Consider the following 25,279-nt stretch of genomic DNA (forward strand, 5'->3'; position numbering starts at 1 on the left):
GTAGCGCCGCTGCACGGCGGGTCCATTACTCACTCCTCCGTGTTCGCCGGCGGCTCTTCTGTAGGTGCAGCGGGTCCCAGGCGGCAGGACTGTGGCTGGAGGGTTCAATGTGAACTGCAGGTCCCGCCAGAGTAGCGACTCTGGCGTGGTCGCGAGGCTGCCGCCGCCATCTTGGTAGAGGGCAAAAGCTCCATTGGGCCAGCCAGGTCTGTTCCGCCCCTCTGAACTCGTCAGCCAATGGCAGTTGCTCCCTAGGGATTTAGGGAGGCTGTCTAGAGCAAACCTATGTCAGCGCAAAAAGTCTTTCTAGCTAGCCACAGCTGAAGACTCCTGGCTCATTCCTGCTCCCTTGCCTGTTAGTCCTTGTCGATCCTGGAATCTTCTTATCCAATCACAGCCTCTCCAGTCCAGACCTGTCAGCGTTCCCGGCCCAGCCTATCCACCTGCTGAGTGTCGACAGTACCTCGCAGTGGTCCGCCACAACTCCGCCAGCTGGGTCAATCGGGCCCCTGTACCATCCTCATCCACTCTTTGCAGCCATCACCTCAGTCACACTTCATCTCATTTAGTTTCTTCAGTCCTACCGTCATCTCAACTTCCTTACAGTAACCTGTCCATCCTGCCACAAGTACTGTCTCTACCAGCATCTCTCCACCTACTTCCCAGAGACTCCTCCCTAACTATACGACCAGAGGCGTGGTCTTCAGTTATAAGACTCTCAGTTTATCTTCGGCTCTAAGAGGTATTCGAGCACTATTGCTTTGCCAGTTTGTTTCTTAAAGGGACTCTACCTTATTTGTGTTTTCTTATGAAACCTTCTTTCATTAAACCAGCAGGATGTAACCTTACCTCTGTGAGTCCTAGAGTGGTTCCTGAGCACCACACGAACCCTCCCAGTCCTCCATCCGTGACATAAGGCAGCCGTAGGGCTACGCTATTAGCGTAGCTTCAAACGTAGCGTAAGCTGCCGCCGTGACACTACACAAGTACCCAATATTTTAACAAACTGGTTGATAATTTTATGTGATAGCGCTCCACTATTTCTTTTTTTCTTGTATATATTATTTGAGGAATTGACTATTCCTTTGTGTGAGCTGCTTAACACCTACATCCCCCACCTCCGGCACCTACACCCCCCACCTCCGGCACCTACATTCCCCACCTCCGGCACCTACATCCCCCACCTCCGGCACCTACATCCCCCACCTCCGGCACCTACCATTCACCAGCTTTTCTCTGCCCCCCCCCCCCCAACAACCCTGTTAATGCCCTGCTCCCTCCACTAGCCTGTTACTGTCCTGCTCCCCCACTCAGAGCCGGCCCTAGCCTAAATGATACCCTAGGCAAGATTTTGGCCGGTGCCCCCTAGCACCGCCACTAGTTCCGCCTCTGACCCTGCTCCTCTTTCCCAGCACCATCAACCCTTATCTTAGCAGTCATCATTTTGGTGCTCCTACGCAAAATAATTTAAATAGAAACAGTGCACACATTCGGTGCGCAGCCCAAACAGGGGTGTGTTCTTGCTGGGAAGGGGCATGGCCACACAATAGTTCCCCCAATTCAAATTATGCCACACAGTAGTGCAACTTTATTCACATTATATCATGCGATGGTGTCCCTTATTCACGTTACATCACACAGTAGTACCACTTTACCTTATGTACATTACTCCTCACATTATTCCCTAAGAAAAAAATCCTGAGAAAATATTGTATTTTAAACACCTCCATGGCCACACTGCAACCCAGCACAAAGCAGTGTGTGCTGGGCAGAGGAGAAGAGCTGCAGCTGCTGCTGTCACTTAAGGGGAGTGGGCCCGGGGCCCCCACTGGGCCCTTCCATCAGAATTTGACCTGGGTAATTTGGACCCCCTACACCTTTCTCTCTGTACCCCTGATAATACCACACAGTAATGCCCCTTACACATGACACACATTATGAATGTCCATTACACATTATGCCAACCTTTATTAATGCCCTTCATACACATAATGACACACATAATGCCCCTTACACATATGTTGCACATTATTAATGCCCTTATACACATGACACACATAAATGCCCATTACACATATGTTGCACATTATTAATGCACTTATACACATGACACACATAATGCCTGTTACACATGTCGCACATTAATAATGCATTTATACACATGACACACATAATGCCTGTTACACATATGTCGCACATTATTAATGCATTTATACATGACACACATAATGCCCCTTACACACATACCGAACACTATTGCACAACCAACCCACCCGCAGACAGCACTCGCACAGCCGCTAACACTGTGACCTCTGACTCGGCTTGGATACAGATGTTTCCTCATACATCTTAACTCAATAAGCCATGCAGCTCCTGGCCAGTTCTGCTAACGTTGGGTGCCATTTTTTGCTGAAAATTCGTCTTATTTGCATTGTTATGACCAGGACACACAAGGAGCTTATTCTGTGTGCGACTGTGGCTGTACCTGCATACGGAATGCTATGTTACAGTGATTTCCATGAATACACTATTGCATATGCAGATACAGCCTCACTCACACACAGAATATAGGCATGCTGCATATCAGTTTAATCAGCAGAAGCTGCTGGTGCCCCTAGACAATTGCCTAGTTTGCCTATGCCTAAGGCCAGCTTTGCCCCCACTAGCCGGTTACTGGCCTGCCCCTCACCATTCTATTACTGTCCTGCCCACCACACACACTAGTCTATTAACCCCCCTAATAGCCTATTCGAGTCCTGCCCCCCGTCTATTAATGACCTGCCCTCTATGCCTCCCCATTTTCCCATACTACCCTATAATTGTCCTGGTACCTCTTTCATTAGTCTATTATGCCCCCACTAGCCTATTTCTGTCCTGCTGCTCCCACCCCCCCAACCTTTTTACAGTCCTATGATTGGCCTGCCTTCTACGCCTCCACATCACTGCGCTATTACTGTACTGATCTCTCCCTAACAACCGGACGCCTCTATTTCTCACTATCCAATCACTAACTGAACATGCCCCATAGCCTCACACTGCTGCCCCGCCACACTCTATGGCCACAGCAGTGACATCTGACCTGAATGGAGGGTGGTAATTAGCAGAGGGTTGTTCCGACTCATGAAATAGCCAGGAGATGCCACTTGTAGAAGATCAGCACCCAGTCACCTGCTATCACTACAAATACCCAGCCAGTGTACCTGAAGAGGGACTTCCTTGCTCCGAAGATCTGGATGGTAGCAGCCGTCATCTTTGCGAGTTCTCTCAAGCTTCCTGCATTATAAATAAGACGGGCACCAATCTGTGGATGGAAGGACAGTGATCAGTGGACAAGTACACCTGGATGGGCCACGCAGATGGCACAGATCAGCAGTGGAAGGCTCTCAGCAGCTGTCTCAGAGGATCGACAGATTTACCGATACATCATGTCTGAGGGGCCACAAGGTGGCGCTCCAGCAATGTAAGCACAGAGCAAATCAGCAGATCACAGATTCTCTCCATTTACAACATACAGTAGATCGGGGGTGTGAAACGGTGGTATTGTCGACCACACTTAGGTCGACAGGCAAAAAGGTCGACATGTGTCTAGGTCGACAAGGGACTAGGTCGACAGGTTTTTTTACGGTTTTTTGAGCCGACATGTGCCGACAAGCGGTATTTCATGCCCTGCCATCCACTAGGGCGTGGTGGGAGAATAAAATAGTAGGCACCGCACCCGAAACATTGTGAGCGAAGCGAGCTTTGCGAGGGGCTGCGGCTGACTTCCAACTGCGTCCATGTCGACTGTCGACATTCGGGTCAAAAAAACAGTGGAAAAACCCATGTCCACCTCGCAACCTAACTCTTGTCGACCTAGACCCATGTCGACCCAACAGTGTCGACCTAATGACTGTTGACCTAAGTGGGGTCGGTAATACGATCCACACCCATCGGGGGGCGGGGGAACATACCAGTTCTCCAATGAGTGCAGTCAGGCAGGGGGCCACTTGGCTCATCTTTGAGTGCAGATCTTCCTGCACCCTCTTCCGCGTCCTGTACAATGATAGGATTTGCCCGGAGATGCTCTTCGTTTTGTTGAGGTCATTGGGCCTTAGGTCCATGCCTGGACAAGAAGGGGAACAGCCAGTAAGAGGCCAATGCCGTATAAGCAGAGACAGCTCTCATCACTGAAGATGTACATACCACAAGACGCTCGGGAGGCGTCCAGGATTTCCTGGGCCTTGGCACGATCCAAGACAATCTCCTCCATGTCTCCCAGCTTCTCCTCAGACAGCCCCTTGCGGTTCCCGAAGAACCTCACCATACAGCAGTACGTGTAGTTGTCGGACACAATATTTGTAAGCTCTGGGAAGTGTTGCCCGTAACACGTTCTGTAGGAGGGAGAGAAGAGGACGGCATTTTCAGATCTCATATGGGGGAGCACGAGAGCTACAGGTGGGTTGCTCAGGGGAAACAAATGAACCGGCACTTATTATACAAATGGACGGATTAAGAGTAACTTCAACCTTAACTTAAAATCTCCAGTAAAGACCTCACTTTATTCATTGAGATCTAGTGGGCAAATATCTAGAATATATGGTGAACTTAATAATCGTATTAATCTGCAGCTGTTTGACCCACTTAAAAGCAAATGGGAATTAAATCTGGGGGATATTTCTATAGGACAATGGTCTCAAATATTGAGCTCTACGAAATATACTACTCCTTGTGCCCGATATCAGCAGATACATTTTTATGTTGCACACAGGGTTTATCGTACCCCTATATTTCTATATAAGGAAAAATTAAAACCGCACTCCTCCTGTGCTAAATGTGGACTGGAAGGAGCTGATTTTTGGCACATGCTATGGATATGCCCACCAATATATGCATTTTGGTCGAAGGTATGGAGAGATATAGGATCTACAGAATTAACCCTACCTAAAATGACAGCCAGGTTATGCATATTTGGGTTAGATTTGGAAGAGTCACACTCTTCAGCAGTCTATCAATATGTTCTCTGTCTGACAACCCTGGCTAAAGTTCTCATAGCCAGGAAATGGATGGCCTCTGAATCTCCAAATATCTATCATTGGACGGCGTTGGTCAACGAGGTATCAGGACACGAGAGGGTTATGTACAAGAGCAGAGGCTCATATCAGAGTTATGTAAAAAAAAATGGGACAGATGGAATAGGTCGATGACTGGATTAGATCTTCCTACCACTGAGTTATAAGACTAGATAGAATGAAACTCTGGAAATAAAATCCCATTAAATTAGAATAAATTAGAATAAGTGGGATGACTTCTGAATAAATGGGGGAAATAAGAAGAAAACATATAGGGCGGTATTCAATGAGCCTGATTCGCCATGTTTTTATGGCGAATTTGTGCTGTTTGGCGAATTTTTGACAAAAACGGTGAATCACCCTATTCAATGACCACATGGCGAAGATTTTTTTCGCCATGATTCACCGAGTAGCAATCGCTATCTTTTTATGGTGAAGTGGAATGTGAACTTTTAAAATAAAGTGTTTTGTTTTTTACATTTGGTGTCAAAAAATCAGGAATTTTATTCTGAGGAGGGGCATGCTATTTTTATTCATGTGCTGTAAGCACATGAATATATATTTAATTTTAAAAAAAAATAATTTTTTTTACACAGCAGCCAGCAGGGGGTGCCGGAGCCGAGCCGCTCATTACATATTCATATATTCACTGCACCCGATGTTACGATCGGGTATAGTGAATATACGTGGCCCCCTGTGCTGCCTGGCACCCGGGGAGCCCACCTAACCCCCACAAACGTTCTGGGCTAGGCAGAGAGACTTCCATCTCTCTGCCTGGCACCGTCCTCAGGCTCCCTGCGGCAATCGCCGCAGGAGCTCATATTCGCCTGTCAGGGGCAGCGAGCCCCTGACACGTTGAATACCGGAGCCCGCTGGCTCCGGAACGTGGCGAATGTGCAGCGAATCCTAAAAAGGATTCGCTGCACCTCGCAGGTATTCACATTGAATACCGCCCATAGACTGAGAGGTAGGAATAGAACATACAATTATAGAGGGGGCAGTCCGTTTCCTTTTTCATTAAATCTGATCTTTTTATCTTTGCAGTTGCAGAGCGGGTAGTGAGGCGGGGTTGCGCCTCATTATTTGCTCTGCATCTTGTGTAATTGGGGACGGTGTGCCCCTTTGTTTATGTTGTGGCGGGTAGCACCTTTTTCCTTTTCATATATTGCGCTCATACCTCCATAGAATCTGTTGTTCTAAAATATTTCTTGAAGTTGATAGACCAATAATGTGGGAGCCATTTGATAGAAAGTGGTGATTATATGAATAAAATAAAGAAAAGAATACAAATGTTCTAGACAAATTTGCATTAAAGAAAACAAATGTAGACGTATGATGATAAGCCTTAGGGGAGATTTCATTTGTTAATTTAATTAGAATTGTATTAAATTGTTTTTTGTTTGTTTTTATTATTATGTATCTATGTATGTATTATGAGTGTGATTTATATTTTTGATCTGATTAGATCCTATTGCATGTCTACTCCTGTTGAAGTGGCATCAATTCCATTTAGAGACTAACTTTAGAGGGAACGGTAAATACTAGAAGAATTAAGGAGACTATGGTAAACTTACACAGCTTTCACTTACATAAAGTATAACATTAGAAATATCCATGCACAAGAATCTCACTAGAACTAAAAGAGACATCATTTTTATTTTATTTTTTTTATATTTTTTTCCTCTTTCTCTACTATTTTACTATTTTTGACCTTAACAAAAACACACATATATAATAAACAGGCTTAAATTCACTTTAAATTTTATTTTATTTTTTCTTTATCCTTAGTTCACAAACACAAGATATGTTGTCAATATAATCAAATAAGACTCATATAAAGTCCCTATTAAACACAATGCACACCACAAATAAAATAGATCACATAATCACACATGCACAAGTTTACCAAAGGGAATGAGTAAATTAATACTAACTAAACCCTTAAGGATAAGGTTAAATTATATGAAAGATGTCTCTGTCTAGAGTTGGTGCCACTGGGTAAATATTTCAATGAAATATTATAAATCTGAGCGTGTAATATTATCTATTCTGTATAAATGTCTGCATGTTAAAGAAACAATAAAAAAAAATGATTGAATTAAAAAAAAAAAAAAAAAAGGAGTAGCTTCAATCCCTGATCATTAGTACAACTTCAAAAACACCCTAAACCAAAAAGGTGACCAATATAGTTAATACAATCACTAAACAAAAACTGGAGGGGGAGGGTGGGAACACAAGGTACTGTAGGCCACATGAAATAAGAGAACCTGTTTTCTCTTTCTTCAAACAAGGAAATACCGGACCATGGGACAGTCAAAAGCTGTAAACCGGTTAACCAAACCTTCCATCCAAAATTAGCATCATTTGAAGCAAAAAAAGAGAAACTAGCTAAATTTGGTGAAGATGTGAACAGAGGAAAAGGCCCACGTGGCCGCACATCTGCTCCACAGACGCCCCATAATAACACAGCAGGGGAAGCACTCACCGCCCTTGTAGAGTGTGCAATAGAGTCGGTCATCCAACACTGAAGGAAGTCAGGGGGATAACAGAGCGAATACACCAACCTACAGGCATGGTCAGTGTGAGAACACTGGCATACAGATGCAGCCAGGCTCATCTGTCCTACATATGGCTGTTGGCGTGTCGGAGAGTGGCGAAGCGTCGCACAACCCGGCTAGTGTGGCGCATGGTGAGGTACTTGTGTATTTTGGCGGTGCCCATCGCATCGCATACCATAACACATGCGATGGTATGCGATGCGACGCGATTTCGTGCGATGGCATACAATTTCAAAATTGTATGCCATTGTACATGGCATACAATGCCATGCGATGCGATGAAACATTGTATAAGCACCCTTATGGGTGCTAACAATGTTAAATGCACCCCCACGCCACCCCCCACTATAAACGTGAACCCAAAGCGTGGCGAGCGCGCGAGGGGTGGCGGTACGCGTCCTACGACCTTTTCATACCCCCACTATTCACGTCGGCGTGGAGTTGAGAATAGAATAGTGTGGCGAGCGCAGCGAGCCACCGAGCCCGAAGCGTGGCGAGCCCCGTGCGGGGACGCGGATACCTGTGAAGCCCGCGAAGGGACGCGTTTACCTGTGAAGGTATCCGCGTGCGCTCGCCACGCTTCGGGCTCGGTGGCTCGCTGCGCTCGCCACACTATTCTATTCTCATCTCCACACCAACGTGGATAGTGGGGGTATGAAAAGGTCGTAGGACGCGTACCGCCGCCCCTCGCGGGCTCGCTACGCTCGCCACGCTTCGGGTTCACATTTATAGTGGGGGGTGGCGTGGGGGTGCATTTAACATTGTAAGCACCCATTAGGGTGCTGAAAACCACCCTTTAGGGTGCTTATGCGATTTTTCATCGCATAGGGGGTAAAAATCGCATCGCATCGCATGCCATCCGGTACATGGCATGCGATGCGTTCATCGTGCGATGCACATCGGGGGCGCCGCCAAAATACACAAGTACCCATGGTGTTGCCAGGGAGTGTACATCCACTAGATGTCGATTTTGAAAATCACTGCCTGAGGTCTCCAATGAAATTCAGTACAGTAATATAGTCAAGAACTACTGTACAGGTTTGCCTCTTCTCCTCTGGATCACTTCTCCTCCCTTATCACTGCTTCAAACATCTGCCCCTGAGACAGCCATGTGCAGCCACCCACAAGGATACTACAAGGTACTGAATTCTAAGGGGGTGAAAATGGGTAAAATGTTCTGCCCAGCAAACCTTGGGTTGGTTAACATCGGGAAGGTTTGTGGAGCTGTGCTGTGGATGGAGATATCACTACTCTACCTTCTGTATAGACAGGAGGAAGGACAACACTGGCTGTGGTAAGCAATGGAAGGATGGGAAACTGGCTGACCAGAGGTCTTGTAATGAGATTAGGTTGGTCTCAAGGACTGTGGTCCACCATCACTACAACCACCTATGGAAATGTCCTCACCTCAGCTTTATGGATAAAGTCTTTAAGTCCTTGTCCAACTTGTCCAGACCTCGGATAGTCCGTTTGATAAAGAGGTCATTTTTGTTCATATTGACATGGACTTTGGCTACTTGGGAACTGTGGCCTGAACCAGGATTTGCGTTCGAGGTTGACTGAGCAGTGACTTCATTCTCCAGGTTGCGATAGTATAACCAGATTCCTGTACAGAAAGAAAACTACGGTAATTGAGGTCATGTGGGGGTTCAGAATACAAAACATACCAACCATCAGTATCACGGAGCTTCAGACCTTCTCAACCCCATCTAGAAACCACGAGAACCAGAGTAGTCAAGCACTATCCCAGCTATGTGCCCGGTAACCCACCATTCATGAGCTTGGCCACCAAACCGCCCGTCTGGCATGCAATATTCAGCTCCTCCTGGATGGCATCTCCGATCTTACTGTGACTCACACCAAGCAGAGCCTTGTGCCTCTCAGCTGGCATGTTGGTTTCCAGGAACAGCTTCAGGTCCTCATGAAGGACACCTGTGGAAGACACATCGATATACATACGCAAGCCAAAGTACATCCAAAGAACGGAAGACAACTGGAAGTCCATTCATCCTACGTACTGATAGAGTCCATCCGTACCAGTGCCTGTTATTCTAGAGATTATAGTACAGAGGGCTCAGCCATCATCACCCCCAGGATTGAGATGGCCCTGGAATTAACTACTGTATGCTCTAATCTGGGGTGTCCACGGAACAATATTCTATTTTAAGAGCCAGTTTCCCTGAATATCAGCAATGTGCCACTCAGTAGGTGCCCAGAATCTCTATGGAAACACCAAAGGGCAGAGTTTAGGAAGTATAACTGTATGGTACAGAGACTATAGCTAATTGAATGGCGTACATATGGAGATCCACCATGCTATACACCCAGAGAAGCCTGTAGAGCGGGCAGAGTTTGAGAACCAGACAGGTTATACAGTATATACTGTAGGTCACATAAATGCCCCACACAGGCACCCTGACAAAGTCTGGGGAGGGGGTGCGCAGGGCGTGCTCAGTAATCAGGGTGACATCACACAGCTCAGGGGATTGACAGATCATTAGACATCACTGCACGCCCCACGTGTAGCACTAACCACCTGACATTACCTTCGGAGACGGCGTTCAAATTCTCCAACGCGCTCTGGGTGGACTTGAATGGAGAGAATGCCGCAAGCTTCACAGCGCTGCTGAACTTCCCAATATTCTGCAGAGACTCCTCCACCTGCAGGCAGGACATGGAATTACAGGATCAGGCTCCACTACATGTTATCCCTTTACCATTGGGTATATGCACTGTAATACTTTACACATGAATTAGGAGTATTAGCACTAATATACACCCATGAGCCAGAACATTGCAAGATCTGATACTGCAGCGTATGTCCCCTCATGACGCCAAAACAGCTCTGACCCATCGGGATCTTGTATGAAAATACAATAAAGCGCTAGTATCAAGAATGATTGTTTAATGCAGTGATTCCCAAACTTTTTGAATCACGGCACCCTAAAGTATCAGAATATTTTTCACAGCAACCCTAGGCTAAAAGTTGGTTACCAATTTCAGAATTATTTTTTCAAAAGTTGTGATTTCCTTATATCGTGAGAAACGTGATTCACTTCTGTTTACCCACATATTCTTAATTGGAAGCCACAAGCACTGATTTTGCCTATTTCATTGGCCATAAATAACTTGAATTGATTCTGGACCACCAACCTGAGGCACCCCTGCAAGTACTCCGAGGCACCCCAGGGAGCCTAGGCGCACAGTTTGGGAACCACTGGTTTAATGTATTAAACATCATAAAAAACCTAGTGGCCATAATATATTACATATACATAGAATACCAGTCCGCTGAAACTAAAAGCTTGGCGATAACGCTGTTATTATCACCACGTAAGTCTGAGTCCCGCTAATAATAGTTTCCATAACAAGGTGAGGAAGTCTGTTCGCTACAAAGACAGATGAAACTCACCCGGTTCCAACCGACGCGTTTCCCTGCCCTGACTGGCAGTTTCACCAGAGACATTTAATAATGCTGCCAGTCAGGGCAGTGAAACGCGTCAGTGGTTTAATGTATTGGACCCTCATCGCCATACTTACCCTGGACTACACTCCGTATCTGCAAGGGAGGAGGAGGTTCATCTGTTGTGGTATTGGACTCTATATAACTGGAGAACTGCAGCATCCAACTGATCGCCTAATACATACCAAAGCGGGATCACTCAGACCCCACCGCTATAGTGGAACCGGATTATCCTTATCTGTCTTTATACAAGATCCTTGTGTTTTTTAATGTATTTAGGGGATTGATTACCCCCACCATAAGCAGCACATAGCGAGTGCTCATTTGTAACCTCGGTTCCACTTTCCAGCAGTTTGTGACCCATCGAGACATGGACTCCACGCGGCCTCGGAAGGTGCCCTCTAGTTAGCATTAGTTCCTGTGAGTGGTTAGCAGTAGATCCTGTGAGTGGTTAGCAGTAGATCCTGTGAGCTCAGATGTGTTCTCAGCAAATCCCACAGATGATCCATCAGAGGCCAAGTCAACACCTTTATAATTGATCATGTTCCTCAAACATTGCTGACCAAATGTTGCAGTGTAGCCGACCACATCATCCTGCTCAGAGACACCACGGTCACCATGGGTGTACCAGGTCTGCAACAATGGTTAGGTAGGTGATACGTGTCAATAACACCCACATGAAACCTTGGGGAACTGCTGGGAAACCTTGGATGCTGTATCTAAGGTTTCCCAGCACAACATTGCCCAGAGCACCGCACTGCCTCCGCTGGCTAGTCTTCTTCCCCAAGCACATCCTAGTGCCAGGTAAATGATCGCTAAGACTGACATAATGGCTGTTAAATAAATCAGGCTGATAGCCATTATGTCAGTCTTAGCTATTTTGCATCATTTACTGTGCTGCATATTACGCTGTGGTATAACTGTCCTCATTTGTTTATACAATTACACCCGTCTTTGCAATTCTCTTAAGTCACTGCAGAAGGTGTCTAAGTTAACTGGGTCTTGTGTATTTTACTGTGCTTAGCTCTAAATAGGGTGTCACGGTATTTGATTATGCATGTCTTTGATATACAGCGTTGAAATTCTTATGCACTGTTTTGTTTATATGTCGTTGCCTTAGCAACGTTTTTAACCTGTTTGTATTGCTTTTTTCCAGACCACGTGATCTCCTCCACGTGATCCCGCAATGTGTCCGGGTTGGATGATGTCATCACCTTGCGCCTCCCGGCGCCACGCCGGGCTACGTGGACGGGTCCCAGGTATAAAGGTATGTTTAATTGTGTATGATTTTGTCTCACCAGCACTTTGATAAAGGGACTGCTGTGTCCCGAAACGTCAGTACATCTGTCTGCCCCCTCGTCAGCCTGTATCACTGGCAGCGTGCTGCTGTCCAGTCCAGAGGGCACCACACTCATTGTTGTTCCCCCAGTAGGACATTGACATTGCACAATGAAAGTTTGGGAGTGCCGTCTCAGGTTGGAGATGCATGGAGAGCGTTTTATTTCGCTCTCCATGCACTCTCCGTGTTCCGGAGGGCTCTCTGCCACTCCTGCTCCCTCTATTCAATGTGGCTGATGCTCTCCGCCACTCGCGCAGAGTCTTAACCCCTGCAGGGAGCAGGGAGCTTTCAGGGAGCCGGAAGCAGCCAGAGAGATTAAAGTCTCCCTGGCTGCTCCAGAGGACTGTGGAGGGGGGCTCTCCAGGACCCAGGCTGCACCCCCCTATAGCCAGCGGGGGACCCAGTATTCACTGCACCCGTTTGTGCATAGTTACGTTCGGGTGCAGTGAATATATGAATATCTAATGAGCGGCTCCGGCGCCCCCTGCTGGCTACACTGTGTTAAAAAAAAAAAAAAATTTAATTAAATATATATATTCATGTGCTATAAGCACATGAATAAAAATAAAATGCCCCTTTACAGAAAAAAAAAAACTGATTTTTTGACACCAAAATTTAAGAAAAAAACCTTTTAGTTTAAAAGTTCACATTCCAGCTCTCCATCAAAAGATGGAGAATTGCTACACGGAGAGACACGGAGAACATCACTTAGAAAGACGGAGAACGGGGCGTGGCCTAGCGGTAGATGGTGTAGGACGCGTGCCTGCAGAGCTCCTGACCATATCATCCTGCAAATACAGTTTGTCGGCGGGGAGAACCTCTATTTTGGTGGGGACGGGTAAACTACATGCCCCTGATCATACTGGCTCTGAAGTGAGGTGCCTGCGCTGTCCGGAGTGACCTGTGCCCAGCTTGGGAAGGACATCTCCCTGCTGGACGAGCTGCCAGGCGCCATCTTGGGCCTGAGAGGAAGACGGCAGCTGCTACAGAGATTCACCGCGCAGGGCTATACGGACGACGATCTCCGTGCCCTGCGATGCTTGTGGTACCCCCCCGTCGCCTGTGAACACAGCGTCGCAATCCTACAGGGGTTTGCGGAGAGAGAACTGCTGCCACGGACGCACAGACGCCAGCCGCGTGAGAGGGGTAGCGGTGACGGAGAGCGCTTCCCGCTGCGGCTTCCACCTGAGGCGGCGGTGACAGTGGGCGAGAAGTAGGAGAGAGGACAGCTGCCGCTAACCACAGCGCCGGACAAACGTGCTCCCCCTGTACCTGACGATCGGCTCCCGGAGACCCCCTCACCAGGGCCCTGCGCAACAGTGAGTACCCCTGCCGCCATCTTGAGGAGGGAAAGCTGAGAGACATAGACGCCCTGCGCTCCATACTGGGACCCTGAGTCTCAAGAGAGGACCCCCTACCCCCTATCACCGGGCAATTACAAGGAGTATAGGCGCAATAGAGGCTTCACTGAGGGTATACCTCCCGGCTGGATAGCATATACGGGAAGGGAAAAGAACTGCTGCCAATTAATATGCACCTTCCGCCATTTTGTGAGCAAGTGGAGTGATCTGACTATCCCCTGGGAACAGTTTACTTTCTTCTCTGGAGTACCTATCCTATTGCTGACACTCCTTATTACACGGGTTGGTGTTTGGGAATACTGTGTGGCACGTGCTGTACCTCTCAGATCATTTGTAAGGAACTCACACCTGTGCCCTCCCCTGAGTGTGCCCCCCCTGATCACGGACACTGTGGTTAACTCAAATAGCTGCTGTGGGTGACCAGTTAGTGTTGACCCGACTTGCTGGGAGATCTCAGCCTGCCCTATGTCCCGCAGAAATACACCAGCTGCTGCGGCTAAACTGGCAAAATTTGCTAGACGAGACCCCACACCACCCCCTGCTGAGGTCCATTCCCCTGAATCCAACATGGCGGAACCACCAGAGGTCACGATGGCACAACTCCTGCAGGCCATTACTGATTCAGAGAAGAGACTTGCTGGCAAGGTTGCAGAAGTTAAAATTGACATATCCTTTATAAGACAGGATATGCAAAAGCTGAGAGACAGGGTTGAAGAAACTGAGACCAGAATCTCTATGTTGGAGGATACCACAGCACCTATCCCCAATCGCCTCACCACGTTAGAATCCCAGATGTCAACCTGTCAGCAGAAACGGACTGATATGGAGGGGAGGCTGAGGAGGAATAATGTGCGATTTGTGGGCCTTCCTGAGAAGGTGGAGGGTACGAATCCTGAATCTTTCCTCGAGTCTTGGTTAATATCTCTGTTTGAAAAGGAAGCTTTCACCCCACAATTTGCAGTGGAGAGGGCGCACAGGGTGCCCATGCGCCCGCTACCTCCTGGTGCCCCGCCACGCACATTCATCGCAAAATTTCTGCATTACAAGGACCGCGACGCGGTACTCCGACTGGCGAGAGTGAAGGGTCCCCTTGAATGTGAGGGGCAGCGGGTGGCGGCCTTCCAGGATTTTTCTGTGGAAGTCCAAAAGTCCAGGTCACAATTCACTGGGGTTAAACAGCGTCTACGCACCCTCCAACTGAAGTATTCAATGCTTTACCCGGCACGACTGAGGGTGGTTGCTGGTGCCCGCACCCATTTCTTTGACACACCCCAGGCTGCTTCAACATGGATGGACACACAGCCGGCCCCACGGGAGCTGCCTCCCTGAACTGCCCCTCCACGGATGTGTCTATTGAAGTTTGTCTAATATGCTTATAACCCTCTCTTTCATTTTTTCCAGGCACCTCGCATTGATTATATTTGTCATGTAGAGCCATGTTTTCTAGAGAAGTTATTTAGAAATGATTCTAAGAGGTATTCTCTCCTATCTGACTAAATGATTATGCTCTATGGTCAGGAGCGACATGTTCTTTAGGCCATAAATAGTAGCTGCCCCCCTAAGGGTTAGGCCTTTTCCCTTTTTTTTTTTCTCTTTTCTTGGTTTAGGTTAATTGAAACGTCTCCTTAGAGGAGCCGATTCGGGGTTGATGTTAGGGGAACAAAGTGTACCTATGTTTGGGTGGGTATGCCGGGTGGGTTGGGATCGTTTTGTATGTGTTAGTTATTTTGTTTTTCTTGAAGTGTGTACATTGTTCCTACATATTTGCTCCTGGTTGCTGAATGGAATGGGAAGGTGTGATGTGGTGCTCTCAGTGAGCATCAACTCCCTCTGTTTACTATTTTTCCCACTGCTGTACAATGGTGAAGGTTATAGGATGGAATGTCAGAGGTCTTAATGACCGGGTTAAGCGTACTTTGGTGATGAATCAACTTAGAGCTCGCTCCCCAGGAATTTCATGCCTTTTTGAAACATACCTGGTGGGTAGCCGAGTATTGTCACTTAAAAAACCTTGGGTGGGGTGTGGCTTGGCTGCCGGGGGAGACGGACGTGCTCTGGAGAGGCTCCTGCACGGCGTCCAGCAAAAACACTCCCCGAGCACCACTACCGCTCGCCAGGCCACCCACAGACCGACCGCCGCCACAAGCAGTCGGGACCAGGAGGTAACATCCCGCGGAGCCGGGGGACGCTTCGCGCGTCCCTGCAGGTTGCGGCCTGTGCCTCCCCACACAGCCAGGGACTCGATTTCACCAGAGACCCGCCGCGGCTCTCCAGGGCGACGAGGAGAGCACCACTTCTCGTCCGTGCCTGCCGCGGGAGCGCTGACCCGGCTCACTCGCCACTCACCCTTCCTGAGGACACAGGCTTGCAGCCCCGTTCTCCTAACCACGCTGCCAGATCTACAGGGGGCTCCCTGCACAGACCAACGCTGGGCGGCCATCTTACTGCAGGCAGGGCTTGAGGGAGCCTGGTCACTGGCTGGACCGTGCCTGGCTGACACTCGCCCTGCGTACACCTGGGAACCACAACTCCAGGAATCTTGAGGTGGTGAGTGGAGGGGGAGGGGAAGACCCTTTTATATTGCAATATAAGTGAACTCCAAAATCAAAACTGGTGCCTAACACTTCAGCCCACACTAATCCAGTAAGGTACTTCTGGAGTGAGTCTGTCTGCCTTGGAGCGCCATCTACTGGATAGAGAGGAGAAGGAAATCCTACAACTGAGAAGGGGAAAAAAAAAAAAAATTATATAAAGTCACACTCTTATCTCTTATAAACCACCTTCAATAATGGAAAAATTTGTTGCCAAGCCGCCACGAATCCCCCCAGCAGGGGCAAAGGTCGAGATGTAATAACAGTCGAAAATCCTCAATCACCGGCCGGCAACTATAATTCTAGATCACCTAGCCAGGCATCACCCACAATTACAACAGAGCCCACCAGAGCCTTACCAACACATGAAATTACCGAAATTCTATCCTCTCTATTGGACCAAAAGTTGGCCCCTTTAAAGGACTCACTAGATTCCGCTCTCACCCAATTAAATCAACAAGCACAATGCCTATCCGAAGCAGAACAAAGAATTTCAGACCTAGAAGACGACCTAACAGTAGCCAAAAATGTCATCTCAGAACAAGAAAAGATGATGACGTCCATACAGGACAAATTAGAAGATTTGGAGAACAGGAACAGGAGAAGTAATGTCCGTCTTATAGGACTACCGGAGTCGGTTAAACATCATGACCTCATGCACCTGGTATCCCAGTGGCTTCCGAGAGAATTGGGCTGTGTTGCTGCTTCCGGCTCGTTGATAGTTGAGCGTGTCCACCGCATTGGTCCAGATAAACAAACTACAACCAACAGACCCAGACCGGTCATCATGAAGCTTCTAAATTATGCAGACAAAGTACGGCTAATGGAGGCATATAGAAAGCACAATACACTGGAGTACCAGGGTGCCAAGATATTACTTTTTCAGGACTTCTCCTACATGGTTGCCGCAAGGAGAAGAGAATTCTCCCCAATTTGCAAGCGTCTGTTTGAAATGGAGGTTAAATTTGCACTTATCTACCCAGCGAAATTGAGAGTACTATATTCCGGAAAAACATACTTCTTTGAATCCCCGCAGACAGCAAAGAACTTTGTGGACTCTATGACTCCCGTGCACTCATCCGGAATGGATGATGCGGACTGATCTTCCATAAGGATACTGGTAATATTGCCTTTACTTAGAATAAAATTCAAGTTATGGACATTGGTTTATGGGTTAGGTTTATGTTATGCTCTAAGTTTTTCTGAACATTTAAATGGTACAGTTGTATATTCTAGATGGTTACCCACTTCAATAGATGCTATAGGTCTAGAAAGACAAATAGATAGAGGTTACCAAATGCCTTGCTATATAGAGGCGTGGGGTGTCCTACACCCCCTTTACACCCTACCCCATGCCCCCCCTCCCATTCCCTTTTATTCAATCGAATTGTGTTAGATCTCTTTATTAGATTGGCTCCTGCGGTGTCTCCTTGGACAACGTGCTGGAACATATTTACCTGGACCGTCCTTGCGGGGCGATACCTCGGGAGCCAAACTTATTGGGTTCAAAAAATGATAAAAAGTTTATGGAATGTTATTATATATTTAATTGTTAACGACACACAAGGTTTACTACTGCCAAGGAATACCCGATGTCCTACATACTTTGTCAGTGAACACACATTTCCCAACTGTCCGCTTGCTGGGACGGACAAGGGAAGGCCCCAAGTTAAGCACATCTTGTTAAGCTGGCCTAGGCTAGGTATTGGATAAATGTCCATAGATACAAACAACCCTACCCAGGCGCAAACAATGATCAAGTTAGTGACCTGGAAGGTAGAAGGTTTAAACACACCAATCAAAAGAAAAAAAATCTTGACACGTCTTAAGAGATTAAAACCAGACATAACACTACTCCAGGAGACTCATTGGAGGGCCTCTGATCCTAACACACTAAGGGACTCCTGGATTGGAGACTATCATGCAGCATCTAGTGCAACCAAACAAAAGGGAGTATTAACAATACTTAGCAAATTTTTATCCTACACTATAATCGACACAATGAAGGACCCTGAGGGCAGATATCTCTTTATAAAACTAACTATACAAGATACCGTATATACCATAGCTAACATATATGCCCCAAATGGCCATAATGCACCTTTCTTTTCCAGTATATACTCTAAATTACAAGACTGGGCGGAAGGAGAGATTATACTGGGAGGAGACTTTAACTGTGTCCAACTGACAGAGCTGGACAGAGACACTAATGCGAACACCCAGGGAATACCTACCCCTCCATCCCTATCGCTCTTAAAGGACACGCTGAAGCTCTCAGACCCCTGGAGGTGCCAACACCCTGACTCTCGCGAGTTCACGTTTTATTCACATCCCCACAGCTCCTCATCCAGACTAGACTTCTGGCTGATCACAGACACGCTTATTCAGAAAGTAGAGAGGACCCGGATAGAACCCATACAGCTCTCTGCTCACGCCCCAGTTTGGTTTACATTAAGATTAAATACACCTATCCCAAAATCATACAACTGGAGATTTCCAGCTTATCTAGAAAACTCCTCAGATTTCCGAACGCATCTGGAACACTCGTTCCGGACTTATGCGAAAGACAACAGCGAACATGCTGACGACATCAACCTATTCTGGTCAGCTTCAAAACCGGTAATACGTGGCCAAATCCTGGAATATGTCTCAAGGAAACGTAAAAACCTAAACACCCAACTAAAAGACTTAAGCCAACGACTGACCACCACATATAACACACTTCTTTCAAACAACTCGCCAGAAAACCGACAATCCTATCTTGCCGCTAAACACCAATATGACCTATTATACACCGAAAAAGCTAAATTCTCTTACGACATACAAAGAAACAAATTCTTTAGACACAACAACAAGTCTGGTAGATTGTTAGCAAACCTAATTAGGTCTTACTCCTCCCCCTCCCAAGTCACCCAACTATGCAGCGGACCTAACACAGATGCCACTGATACCCAAACCATCTCACAAGAATTTCTAAAATATTATCAGGCACTATATGAGGCGCCTACTGATCATCCACTGGAGGGTCAGCGGTTCTTGGAATCTGTTAACTTACCTACCATAACAGAAGAAGAAAGGGAATTACTGTTAAAACCAACTGATGAGTTAGAACTCCTGACTTTAATTAAATCTTTGAACAAAGGGAAGTCCCCTGGCCCTGACTGGTTCGGAGCAGAGTTCTATCGTATTAAAGCACCTATACTGGCCCCACATCTAGTGAAACTTTTTAACTCGATGCTCCAAGGAAACCCTGCCCCCACCAAATTTAACGAGGCCAGGATAGTTGTCTTCCCAAAGCCAGGAAAAGACCCTAAACGTGTACAGTCATATCGACCGATCTCTTTATTAAACCAGGACTTAAAACTGTTTACGAAATTATTGGCTAGTAGATTGCAACCCATACTACAACGCATACTTCACCCAGCTCAAAACGGGTTCGTTAGAAATAGGACATCGGTCCATAATATTCGCACTCTAATGGCAGCAATATACAGCTCAAAACAAGCAAAAGAGCATAAAACACTAATAGTCAGTTGTGATGCCGATAAGGCGTTTGACCGGGTTTCATGGAAACACATACAAAGAGTTCTACAGACACAACAGTTTGGCACAAACTTTATTAAGATCTTTAATATTTTATATGACAATCCGGAAGCCTTTTTAACAATTAACGGACTAAATACAAAAACGTTTAAATTATATAGAGGAACACGCCAAGGCTGCCCCCTATCCCCCCTACTCTTTAACTTAGCCCTTGACCCGCTGATTCGTGCTTTCATTCAGGATACAACCTGGCAGGGCGTCAAGATAGGTCGCCATGATATTAAGGTTTCCGCCTTTGCGGATGACCTATTACTATACTTTCATGAGCCGGCAGTGGCTTTCCCATCCATGCTGACAATACTAAAAAATTTCAACTTAATATCAGGATTTTTAATCAACTTTGATAAAACGGAGGCCTTGGCGGTGGGAACGGCAGCGAGGAACGGATGGAGAAACACGTTCCCATTCAGGTGGGCAGACAGATATATAAAATATTTAGGCATACGAATCTCAGCCGACACAACGGAATGGTACACGTTAAACTTTTCCCACCATATAGCCAAGATGTTAGAAGACTTCTCGAAATGGCAGCACCTTCCTATATCCTTCTTAGGTAGATGTCATCTATACAAGATGGTAGCATTTCCCCGCATACTATACCCAATACAGATGCTCCCATTTTTACTATCAAAAAAAGATATACACACCATAAATAAAGCCCTCTCAAAGTTCATATGGGCGAATAAACGCCCACGCATAGCAATGTTCAAACTTAAACAATTACCCTCACTTGGAGGTATAAACCTTCCCTGTCCTGAAGACTATTCCCTAGCAGCTAATTATAGATATGCCATAGATTGGATAGGAAATAGAGACAACTATGTAAATAAGAACCTTGAACAAGCCTTACTACCCCAATATGATCTCTTAAAGATATTGCACTTTCCAAACTCAACCATGCTAAGAGAACTACGACTCAATCCACTCATATGGGCACCACTCAAAGCATGGACCCAAATACGTAGACGCAATGGCCTTAAACCAGATAATTCCCTATTCCAACCATTGATAGAAAATCCAGCTTTCCAGAATGGAGAAGCTAATGAGGTCATTTATAGTTGGCACCTCCAGGGTCTGCATTCTATATTTCAATTTCTGAATGAGGAGGGCACGACGGTACTAACTCTGTCACAACTAAAAAGTAAACACCCTACTATAAATTTCCCTTTTTTCGCCTACTTCCAAATGCGCAGTTTTATTACACGTATACTAACCCGTCTCCAACCTATTGAGAAAGGCTTCCCCTTAGATATCATGCTACGACAACGTCCTAATTCATCTTATTCTACAGCCTTGATATATTCTTATATAAGACGAGAGATAGACCATACCAAATGTGGGACGGGGTTAGCAAGGTGGAAGGATTCATTCCCAAACATGACCCTAAAAAAGATTATTCAAATGACTAACACACTTAATAAACATCTAGTCTCTTCCTCATATGCTGAAATGAATATGAAAATACTTCACAGGGCATACTACACTCCCCGACTACGGTTTCTCACTGGGACCTCAGAGGACTCCCTATGCTTTAAATGTGGATGCCCAGATGCGGACATAGTACATTGTCTATGGTCTTGCTCGGTGGTGCAAGCACTCTGGAAACTAGTTCAAGATTATATTAATACGAGCTTAAATATACCTTTTGTGACCACTATAGAGTGGGCTTTTTGGAATCAAATAGAACCCCAAACTCCACCCATGAGCAAAGAAACAACACTATTACTGGCCCGCATAGCATCCGCTACAAAGAAAACAATATTATCCCAGTGGATACAGAAGGAAAACATACCTATCTCCCTAATGATGCCCCGATTGACGTTTTTGTATCAAATGGACTGGATAGAATGTTCATTAGACGCAGAGACGCGCTCAACAAAATTTTTTGCTATATGGCTTCCATATATACTAACACTACCTTCTCCCACCAAAGAAAACATCCGCAAAGTAGTGAGATTAACAACCTGGTATAATACAGAAACACTTGCTAAAGGCACGCCACCTTTTTAGACATATAAAGACTGTATATGGACGAAAGCTTTTGTACTAAACATTATATGTTAAGTTTGTATTTATGTACCAAGATATTGCTATTACTTGCTAAACTGTATGAATACAATAACAGACAAAATGGACTCGGAATGTTATACACGGTTATATCTTTATTGTAAACAATGTGTGTCAATGATATATTTTTCACATCTATTCCAATAAACACAAGTTTAAAAAAAAAAAAAAAAACCTTGGGTGGGGTGGTCTTTCCACTCAGTCTTCCACCCCAATTCTAGGGGGGTTTCAGTATTGATAAATAAATGCATGGGTTTCAGGTGTCAAAAAGTACAGACGGACCCTAGGGGGTGTTATGTATTCCTGGCAGGCACTCTGCATGACTCCCCCCTGGTGTTGCTGGCCATTTATAACCCACCTCCATACCAGCCCACTGTAATTAAAAAGGCATGCACTTTTATGCAAGATTTCCCCACATATCCAGTCATTTGTGTTGGAGATTTTAATGCTGTAATGGACGAATCGCTGGACAGGTGGAGACCTGTTCCTGGTGGAGGGAGAGGTGGGACTACGTCCTTTGCACGACTTGTCAGAGAAGTGGGCTTAATAGATGTATGGAGACTAAGGTACCCAACGGCTAGCTGCTTTTCGTGCTTCTCGGGTACTCATGGGGTTTTTTCGCGTATAGATATGGCCCTGATATCCAGGCGGCTGGTTCCCTCTGTGACTGCCATTGAATACTTGCCCCGAGGGGTTTCTGACCACTCCCCGGTATGTCTCGAGGTGGAGTTGGAGGGCACCAGAGGCGCTAAGTTCTGGCGCTTCAATCCCTTCTGGCTGACGCAGATGGGGGCGGCCTCTGAATTACTGGCTTTATGGGAGGAATTTTTTTTAAATAATCCTATAGAGGGAGATGCCCCACTGGTTTGGGATACATTTAAGGCGGTATTGCGGGGCTCACTGATTTCCCGGGTGGCACAACTTAAGGTCTATAGCCGGAAGGCAGAGGCTGAGCTGGAGAGGCAGAGTACAGAGCTTGAGCAGAAATATTTGAGGTCAGGGCTTGCAGCTGACCGGGTGGAGTGGCTTGTTGACCACAAACAATGGTGCGAAATGCTGCTGGATAAATCCAACCGGCGTCTCTTGTTCCAGTCACATGACTTCTACACACAGGGTGACAGATCGGGCAAATTCCTGGCTTATTTAGCTAGAGAAAACCAACCCCCTACAGTTGTACACAGTATACGACAGGACGACGGTACAATTTGTACAGGGACCCTCCCAGTGGCAACCTCATTTAGTAAACATTTCGAAAAAGTATATGAATCCCGAGCAACCTACACCCCGACAGAACTAGCTGACTACCTTGATGGGATAACGACACCCAGTCTTAACGCTGACTCCAGGGAATTTTTGGATAGCCCCCTCACGTTAGAGGAGATCGAGGCGGCAATTAAGGCCTTCCCCAATTCTAAGTCCCCGGGGGTGGATGGGCTACCTATTGAATTGTACAAAACCCATATAACATTCTTCGCTCCCAGACTGCTGGCCCTCTATAATCATCTACTAAGTAGGGGATCTCTCCCTGCGTCTATGGCGGAGGCGCTCATAGCTCTTATTCCAAAGCCTGGTAAAGACCCGCTGTCACCTGACTCATACCGGCCCATTTCGCTACTATCCACTGATGTCAAAATACTGGCTAAACTACTGGCAATACGTCTAAATGCGGTTGTGCTACAGCTGGTGCATGCCAACCAGACCGGCTTTATGCCTGGCAGATCGACAACCCTTAACCTGCGCCGACTTTTTACCTATTTACAGTGGGCCCGGGAGGGAATGGATGACGCGGTGGTGGTCTCCTTAGACGCAGCTCGCGCCTTTGATTCGGTAGAGTGGGGCTATTTGTGGGAGGTGCTGAGCAGGTTCGGCATAGGCCCAAACTTTCTATCGTGGGTTAAGTTGCTGTACTCCGGGCCGACTGCCCGAGTGATGGTTAATGGCTTCACCACATCCTCCTTTAGTTTGGGCAGGGGAACTAGACAGGGGTGCCCCCTGTCTCCCCTGCTATTTGCACTGGCAGTGGAGCCACTGGCCTGCTATGTCAGGGCATCCCCCCTCATTAAAGGGTTCCAAATAGAAGACATAGAGGAGAAAATTGGACTATATGCAGACGACATGATATTGTACTTGTCCGAGATGACCTCTTCCCTTCCAGCACTACTAGCCCTCATGACGGAATATGCCAGATTCTCAGGGATAGGTATAAACTGGGATAAGTCAGTGGTATTTCCTCTACTCCCTACTACACAGAAACCCCTGTCCTATAGTTGCCCCCTACGGTGGTGCATGCAATTTAAATATTTGGGTATCCAGGTCTCCCATTCCCCCGCTGAATTTATATCCCTGAACCTGACCCCACAGATTGACCATTTGCGACAGAGAGCCCGGACACTTGGCAGACGCTTCCTCTATCAGTGACGGGCAGGGTGAATCTCGTTAAAATGACAGTCCAGCCCAAATTTTTGTATATACTCCAGAACTCGCCTGTCTATATACCTGTCTCCTACTTTCAGCTTATAACTAGACATATAGTCTCCTTTATATGGGGGGGCAAACGTTCTCGGGTGGCGGCTAAGACTCTATGTCGATCTAGATATGATGGAGGCCTAGCACTCCCAGACCTTAGGCTATACTACTTGGCAGCGCAGCTGGCCCAGCTAGCTGAATGGGTTACACCAATACATCATGGGAATTTGCCCAACGCCCTATTACGCCGGGCGAACCTGTCATTCACGCCCCTGCAATTTCTTCTGGCTAAAACCACTCTGGGGAAACTTCCCCCTCTATTACAGCAAGCCCACAGGGTGTGGGCGACGGTGGGGACCATACGGGGGGACTCGGTTGTAGACTCCTCCTCCCCCATATGGAGAAACAATGAGTTTCCTGAACTTTATAAATTGAGGATGGGCTCAGACTGGACTTCCTTTGGGGTTTCTGAAATGGGTCACCTCTTTCAGGAAGGAACGCTATATTCTTTTGAGCAAATGGTAACCAAATACGCGATACCAAGACAGTACTTTTATAAGTACCTTCAGCTTAGACATGCAATAGGTGCACAATGGAGGGGGAACGTGCCTACACTTGCTGTATCCCCAGTTCGTACATTGGTCAATAAACTGCCAGATCGGGGGAAGATCTCTGCTCTGTACTCTCCTCTTCTTACTTTTTCCGGGGTGGACCAGCTGGAGGGCTTGCGGGCTAGATGGGTGGTAGATATAGGGCCCATTGAGGATGAACAGTGGTCACATA

At 46.7% G+C, this 25,279-nt stretch overlaps 1 protein-coding gene across 5 annotated transcripts in view; it reads right to left on the reverse strand.

Moving 5' to 3' along the window:
- Window positions 1-25,279, reverse strand: part of LOC146061612 (uncharacterized) — a 447,354-nt gene that overhangs the window by 165,269 nt on the left and 256,806 nt on the right. For 4 of the 5 annotated variants that reach the window (XM_083174488.1, XM_083174510.1, XM_083174475.1 and 1 more), the window contains exons 3-8: window positions 10,153-10,267; window positions 9,377-9,538; window positions 9,014-9,212; window positions 4,183-4,370; window positions 3,951-4,102; window positions 3,201-3,301 (exon numbers count right to left, since the gene is read on the reverse strand). In XM_083174488.1, the coding sequence (XP_083030614.1) occupies window positions 3,201-3,301; window positions 3,951-4,102; window positions 4,183-4,370; window positions 9,014-9,212; window positions 9,377-9,538; window positions 10,153-10,267 (917 nt within the window). The remainder of the gene's footprint in view (window positions 1-3,200; window positions 3,302-3,950; window positions 4,103-4,182; window positions 4,371-9,013; window positions 9,213-9,376; window positions 9,539-10,152; window positions 10,268-25,279) is intronic. The other variant, XM_083174479.1, reaches the window with a different exon arrangement.

Source organism: Crinia signifera, chromosome 1 (genome assembly GCF_055691185.1).
Source record: "Crinia signifera chromosome 1, ASM5569118v1, whole genome shotgun sequence".
Taxonomy (NCBI): domain Eukaryota; kingdom Metazoa; phylum Chordata; class Amphibia; order Anura; family Myobatrachidae; genus Crinia; species Crinia signifera.